Raw genomic sequence first — 8,054 nt, 5'->3', positions numbered from 1 at the left:
ATATATAAGTTATGGTCTGAGACAGGTGTTATTTCGATGTCAGCTGATTGAATATATATAAGAGATGTACCGAACACAATAAAGCCAGTATTTTACAGCAGTCCAAGCGTGTTAGATCTTATTCCTTCTTCTCTTTTGCTTTCACTGACACTTAAGTGGTGCCGAAACCCGGGAACTAAAGATACCAGATTAATTTTTTCTTTTTGTTGCTCTTTTATCATCTTAAATTTGTTTTTCTTTCTTTGTAAATAATGGCTGCTAATGCGAAACAGTGGGCAATATACTGCGGAACTCCTGGCATGCTTTAACAGAATTCAAGATAAACTGAGCGAAATGATGGAAACAATCCAGGTACAGGGTCGGATGCAATTCTTATCCCTAGTACTAAAGATACAGTTGGCAAAGGAGCTAGGGAAGAAGGAAGGATTTCCGAGAGAGCGCTCGTTTGTAGAAATTGCTAAAGATCTCAAAGAAGCAAGCGCTAGAGAGGTAGAGACCCAAATGGAAGTAGAAGAACCAGGGTTGGCCCGGAGAGAATACCAAGGGCCAAGAAACATGCCCAACCCTTGGAGAAGGAGAGAACACGGAAATGGTAGAAGAGAGAGAGCTAGCAACCAAGAAAATAGAAGAAATCTAGCTAAACCCAGAAACAATAGTCGGCGGGAGGACCGCATGTGTCATGGTTGTGGAAAAATTGGGCATTTAGTGGCACAGTGCCTGCGCACGAGATGTGGGAATGAGGGGCACATAGCCAAACAGTGCCCATATATGTACCAAAGAAAAGTTTGAGCCGGAATGAACCAATGGAGGTCAATGCCCAACAAATATGGAGAATACACCGTAGGTTGAGTAGATCTTCGGATGAATCTATGGAAGCATCAGGAACATCAGACACCGAAGAAGTCGAGGAGCCACGGAACCAAGGTAGTCAAGGGGACAAGGTGGAAACAAGAGGATGGAAACGAGGGAACAGAGGAGAATGGAGGCGAGGGACTGGAGAGAGGAAGATGTGAGACATATGAAGGGGTTGTCAGCAGAAGGGTGACCGCACACTGCTTAATTATAATGTAAGGAAGAAGAGCGGCGGTCTGCTTATATAGAGATAGCAGGAGTGAGGTAACTGATGGACACTGGTAGTTCCATCACCTTCATGTGCCGAGAAGCCTTCCAAAAGCTGTGTGATGGAGATAGGACACCCAAGATTCAGAAATGCCAATGTGAATTGATCACCCTGGATGGCCCTTGTGGCATAGAGGGGAAGGTGGAGATTTAGTAGGGAGAACTTGCCAGTACATATTGTAGGTTGTATGCCGAGAGAATACAAAGTGATTGTGGGGTGTGACCTGCTAGGGAAGGTGGATGCTTGTGATAATAATATCAAGGGAAAATGGAGAATTAGGTTGGGAGGTAAAATGTAAAAATGCCATCAATAACGAAAAACTGAGGATGCATGGGTTGGAGCAATTAATCAGACTGAAGACTGGAGACAGAGACTTAGGAAAGAATATGAAGATATTTTTTTCAAAGAAAAGGAGACACTCAGGGCAACAAGGAAGACAATCCATGAGATCATATTAAAAGAAGATAAGGTTACATATGTAAAAGAGAGGAGATACCCGCAGGCGCTACATCACCACATCCACAAAGAGCTCAAAAGTTTAAAACACCAGGAAATAATTATTGATAGTACATCCCCATACAATAGTCCATTGTGGGCTGTTAAAAAGAAGAGCGCGCCAGGTGAAACTACTGAAAAGTACAGAGTAGTGGTAGATTACAGGAAGCTGAATGAGAATACCATAGACGGAAAGTATCCGATCCCTAGATTTGAAGACATTTTGGACAGACTGAGCACATTGGCGACAGTATTCAGCACATTGGACTTGAAGGCTGGATATTATCAAATAAAAATGCACCCTAAGGATCAACACGAGACGGCATTCACAATCGAGAAAGGACACTACAAATTTACAAGGATGCCGTTTGGCCTCAAAAATGCTCCCATGACCTTCCAGCACCTGATGGACGAGTTTTTGAGGGGAATAGACAAGTCTGTATGTCAGATTTACATGGAAGATCTCCTAGTGTTCAGTAAGAACGAAGAACATGTGCAGAATTTATACAGCGTATTCCCGAGAATAAGGCAATTTGGGCTCAAATCTGATCCCAAGGGACACGTCTGTTTCCTGTTTTGATGCAGAGTTAAAGTGGCTTTATTTTTCCTTCCGTCGTAAGTATTTCCTTCATTCATCCTTCAAAGAATCCTTCTCCAAGCTCCTTCAATTCAAATCCTCTATTCGTTCCCCAATACTCATTCCCGGTCTTCAGATTTATACACAAGGACCCACCAAACCACTGCCTTCGATAGATCTTTCATTATCCGCTCCTCATCCTTATGGAACTCCATCCATTCCAACATCCGTCGCTCCAATACCCTCCCTAACTTTAAATCCCGCCTGTTCAATCATTTCTTATCCATTCAGATTCCATAAAATTATAAACCAATATAATTGTAAATATGTATATAAACTATTGTATCATTCTTAATTATTTTTACATCATTTTCTTTTTTTTTTTATTTATTAATTTTTTATAATGACTATTTATATTTCTTTGTATTTTTGTTTAAGTATCTCTGAGGCTCCTCAGCCCTCATCTGTCGATTTCTCTGTATTATTCTAAAGGGACTCGTCCCAGAATAAATAAAGTATTATTATGCATCATATTTCTAAAAACGTATTCTAATGTTAAATTAAATAAGATAGGTTATAGAGAATCGCCTTGTTTTAACCCAACTGAGCCACAAACTTCCTAGAATAATGATAACCGATTCAAACTGAATTAAATGTTTCCTTCATAGCATGTCTATACTAGATTAACTAAAAAATTTATTAAACATTAAAAAAAATTCAGATTAATAGGAATTAATTAATAATAAATATTTAACATACCAGATCTCCTAGGAGAAACTGAAAAAAAAAAAAGTAATTTTAATTATTATTCATAAAAGTTATCAGTTTGTAACAAATCTATTCATATTATTAATAAATTGTTTAGTAGGCATACCTGATTCAGAAGATGACCCTGAAAGAAAAAAAAATTATATAATAAGGCAAACAAAATTTTTCTTTTTTTTTTTTTATCATCTATTCAATTCTTAGTCACAAACAGAAATAAAAAAAGCAGGAAAAAATCAAATAATTTTGGAAGAAACTATACAGGTCATAAAATGATTGCTATATTTTTTTAAATCAATTTTAGAAACATTAAAATTAAAAATCTGTAGCCTTACAACCATGAAGGATCAGGGGTTCAGTATAGTGCATCCAAGATGAGTTTGCCTGCCTAAGTAAAGGGAGGGAGGAGAGGCACAGTGGCAAACATTCTTCCGCCAACCTCCCCCCCACTCTTCTCTCCAATAGGTCTGTTCAAACAACCACTTCTGACTGTACGGAAGATGTGAAGTACATCTTTTCAGTTCTGGATAGTCATAAGTGGTTGTTAGAAGAGTCTTAATCAGTTGATTGGACTTTTTAATACCTTTTCTATCCTTTCCTTTCCTCTCCTTGACCTACTTCTACAACTTTAGAAATATAAATTATTTATATCAGTTTTTTTCAAGTAAACTAGGTAAAGGGAAAACCATTCACTCTCAAACCAATAACGTGATCATGAACTTATTTAAATCCATGAAAACAGAGGCTGAGAGTGGTCCAATCCATTTTTCCTGTTATGAAAAGCCATAAATTACTGCATTTATGCACTAGGACATTTTAAAACATTATAATCAAGAAAATTGTTGCACTAACTGTTTCAGAACAAATTTAAACTTAGAAAGGGTAATTGTTTTCGGAACACAAAAGTTACTTTTTGGATGATACTGCGTTTTAAAATAGCATGTTAGAACATAGCTGTCAATATATTTGTCAACAAAGTAAAACAAGAATCAATAAGAAACAGCCCTAGTCAAAGAAAAATAGTTACTAAAGAAACTATAACTGCTCATATTCGTAACTTAGGAAACCGAGAACTACTGGACTGCCTCTTGGTTTGTTCCTGGTAGGAGGGTTTGTTATCATGTGGAGAAGAGAAGGAGCTAAGGTGGGGGTGCGAGTTCTCCCCTACAGGTAAACTTATCTTGGATGCACAGTACTTTGTTAGAGCTTCATTACTTTTTTTTTTAACAACAGTTACATAAGGAGGTTATCTGTTCAAGATCAGTCTCTATTGCCAAATTTTTCCTCCACTTAATACGTACTCATGGTCCATTTATATGGACTGGGTATGTCCCAGGAGGACTACCAACAAAACCAACAGGATTGACTCATGGCTACAGTAACAGAATAAATCATTATTTAAGGAAGCCGGATGAGTTTATACAAGACTCTTTAGTACATAGTTTTTCCTATTAAAGTTGTCTTACCTTCATTAAAGGATTCATTATATATCATTGCTTAATAGTGGCATATTTGAGGAAAACCAGTTATTTTATTCTCTGTTTGACGTATTCTATGAATTGTATCATAAACTGTGATTACTTTGTGACAACTGTAATACCTTTGGGACAGTCTGTAGGGGGGGGCAGTAGAAAAAGTAGCACCAGTCTGTGGTACTTACTATCTTAGGAATATGTCTATTAATACGTCTAAAAATGAAATCAAAACTTTTTTTTTTTAACTCGCCACTTTCTCCCTCTGTGGTAGTATTACTTATCTTACCTTTAAAACAGACACACATAGTGAGTATTAGTCAATGTACAACAAGAGGAAATTGTAACACCAAAAATAACTGAAGGAAATCCTACCCGGGCAATTTGCCCCGCTAAACACCAATTTAGTGACCTTAATTCAGAATACTAGTAGTATATACTATACTACAGAAATCGAATAACATTGAAAAAATGGCTAAAACTATGTGTAAGAAAATGAAGTCACTAAGTCGAAAAGAAAATTACATGCAGTTAATTTGATCAATAAAAATCAATTATAAAAGTAAGAAAATACCCAGTCAAAGAATTTTTTTATTATTTGATTTCTTTTTATTTTATTTTGTTGACTGTTATATTTATTAATTATACTGATGGACCATTGAACAAATAAAGTATTATACAGTTTTAAGCGGTGGTACTCAACCTTTCTTTTTTTCATAGGGGCCACAAACATGTGTTAGTCATGGTGTCGCAAGCCGGGAAAAAAAAAATAATAAAAAAATTTGGTAATGATTTCTTAGGTTTTTGCGATTGTTATAAATTGAATTGAACAACTATAAATGGATTCATCAGGTATATTTGTCATCTTATGTCATATTATGGTTTTACTTTATTTATTCTATTCTTATTTTATATATTCTGTTAATTATTGTTGTTCATTTTTATCTTTTTAAATTCATTATTTTATTATATTTTATGATGTTTTATAATTTCATTTTTATTTTGTATTTCACTCTAAGGCTCTGAAGCCTAATTTTGACGCCTGTACATTATTCTAAAGGGATCAATCCCAGAATAGATAAAGATTATTATTATTATTATATAACTGAGTCAATCTGTAGAGGTCAGTAGTAGATAATATTCTGAACCTTATGATTTCTGAATCTTATTAAATATCATGAATTAGTTTAGTGGGAGTTGTCTTTAACAATAAAGTATGATGAAATATTTTTTAAAGTTTCTCTATACACTATAAAAATAGAATACTGGTTAAAATCGAGCCAACAAGTTACCAATGATGTACATGTTCCTTATCATCTTTAAGGAGGGAACTAAGCATTTGATAAAGTTTCTGAAGTTATATTACTTTAAAAAATATGAACTTATGATAACAAATATTTAGTAAATTTTCAACATACCAGGACTCTTGTTACGGTGCGAATCTGAAAAAAAACAACAACAAATTTTAAACATTGTTTTAACAGATCAAAAATGAAAAATTTATAGTATTGTTAGCAATTATGTGCTCACACTATGTTATTATCTAAAGTATTCAATTGATTATTTTATATTTAACATATATATATACATTTTCTGTACAACAATCCATTAATAAATTTTGTTAATATTAAAGACGTGAGCAGTTATCATTTATGTTAAATTCTATTGTATTGAAATTTATTAATATTAGTAAGTAAATTTTCAACATACCACCACTTGATTTCTTACGATCAGAACCTGAAAAAAAAAAAAAAAAAGAAGAAAATGATTTATGAATTAAAATGAAACAAAAATTTAAACATAAGTCCAAATCGTGAAAAAAATGTATTGTAGTGATATTTTAAGTCTCTTGTCAAATAAAAACAAAAAGTATTAAATGTTCTCATGAATTGAATACAGACATTGGACACAAATTTAAATAAATAATTATACAGAATGAAAATTATTAAAAATAAAGTGATGAAAAAAGTGGAAAACAAAACGTTTAATTAAATATGTAAGTAGAATAAGATAATCAAGGAAGGAAAATTTTAAAATTATATAATGCAAAGAAATGTAGAAATATGAATATATTAATTTAATAATAATTAAAAATTAAAATTGTGGAAAGAAAAAAAAAATTTAATAAATAAAAGAAAATACATGTAGCTGATGAAATATGAAAGTATGATACTAGAATAAAAAAACAAAATATAAGGTTGAGTTCGACAAAAAGTAGTGAATTAAAACCATGACAATAATAAAATATAACTAATAACGTAGGTAAGGAGAAATAAGAAGAGAATAGAGAAGGAGAAGAAGGTAAAAGAAAGATAAGAACAGAGAAAAGACAAAAAATTCACCTACTCCTAGAAGATCGCAAATCTAAATGAGCTAGTTGCACGTGCGGTAAGACTCTGAATTAAAAAATATTGATATTTACAACTGTACATTATAATACATTTAGTAAATTTGATCTCAGTTAAATTGGAGTGTTACAGGCATGTAGAGAAACTACCCATTGGTAGCACTTTAATGGCGTTTTACATTAGCAGGTCTTGTGGCCATCTTCTTTCCAGGCACCTCGGAGGATTGTCAGGAATGGAAGAGGAAGCAAGGTTAGAGACTAGTGGGTTTGTTGGGTGGTTAGGAAGTTTGTAATGGAAGGAGTGATATCTGGTTCGGGTTGTTTAAAATGTTAAAAAATATGTTATAAAGATGACGAAATTACTGGAAGGTAAGAATACGTTACAAGTTGTTTGGGTGGGTAAAAATAAGAAATAAAAGATATTTGAAAAACTTTTATTTGAAAGAGGAAAATGTATAAGAGGGTGATGACAAATGGTTATAGAAAAAGTTAAAAAATATATTATAAAGATGGCGAAATCACCGGAAGGTGAGAATACGTTACAAGTTGTTTGGGTAGATAGAAATAATAAATAAAAGATATTTGAAGAACTTATTAAACAAGAGAAAAAAAGTATAAAAAGGTCATGAAAAATGGCTTACAAAAAGATAAAAAATAAATAATTTAAAAAATAATAAAAAAAAATAAAAAAATATATAATAGCAATAATAATGAAATAAATAAAGAATTTTTTTTTATAAAATTAAATAATAAAAAATGTTTATCTATGTTAGTTTTTCAATAAATTAACTAATTGGGAATATGTTAACGATAAGTTGTGTTAGTCTGTTTTTAAGTTGATGGAAGAAGGTTTTAATTGGATATAGTTTACATAATTTTTTATTATTATTGTTACGTAATTTTTTATTCTCATCACTGTTATGTAATTTTTTAATTGTATCATTATTATGTAATTTTTAATTTTCATCATTGTTTATTCAAGTTTATTTTATTACTATTTTAAGTCCTTCTTTTTATTTATATATAATTTTTCTTTTCACTTATTTTTTACATAATGTTTATCCTACCTTAACCACCTTTTTTGTAACTTATTGTTGTAATGTTCTTAGTTGGTTTTTGTATCTTTTTAGGCTTCCCTTATGAAGCCCTGCAAAATGGGGCAAAACGTCGGACAGTAAATAGTTTGAAAACTATTTTGTTCTTTTTTGACCGCAATCCTGACCATCTCATTCATATTTTGAATTATACGGTCAACTATTTATATATTTATGATTATAT

General features: G+C 32.3%; 1 protein-coding gene across 1 annotated transcript in view; it reads right to left on the bottom strand.

Moving 5' to 3' along the window:
* The window catches only part of LOC106692921 (uncharacterized), a gene marked incomplete in the record, with an annotated part of 90,744 nt that overhangs the window by 54,028 nt on the left and 28,662 nt on the right, over positions 1–8,054 (bottom strand). Inside the window, 4 exon segments of the mRNA XM_067046800.1 lie at positions 2,952–2,969; positions 3,067–3,084; positions 5,848–5,871; positions 6,140–6,166. Of these exon segments, the coding sequence (XP_066902901.1) occupies positions 2,952–2,969; positions 3,067–3,084; positions 5,848–5,871; positions 6,140–6,166 (87 nt within the window).

This window comes from Halyomorpha halys, unplaced genomic scaffold, assembly GCF_000696795.3.
Source record: "Halyomorpha halys isolate HHAL.00 unplaced genomic scaffold, Hhal_1.1 Scaffold78.1, whole genome shotgun sequence".
NCBI lineage: Eukaryota > Metazoa > Arthropoda > Insecta > Hemiptera > Pentatomidae > Halyomorpha > Halyomorpha halys.
This window is presented reverse-complemented; position numbering and strand designations above follow the sequence as displayed.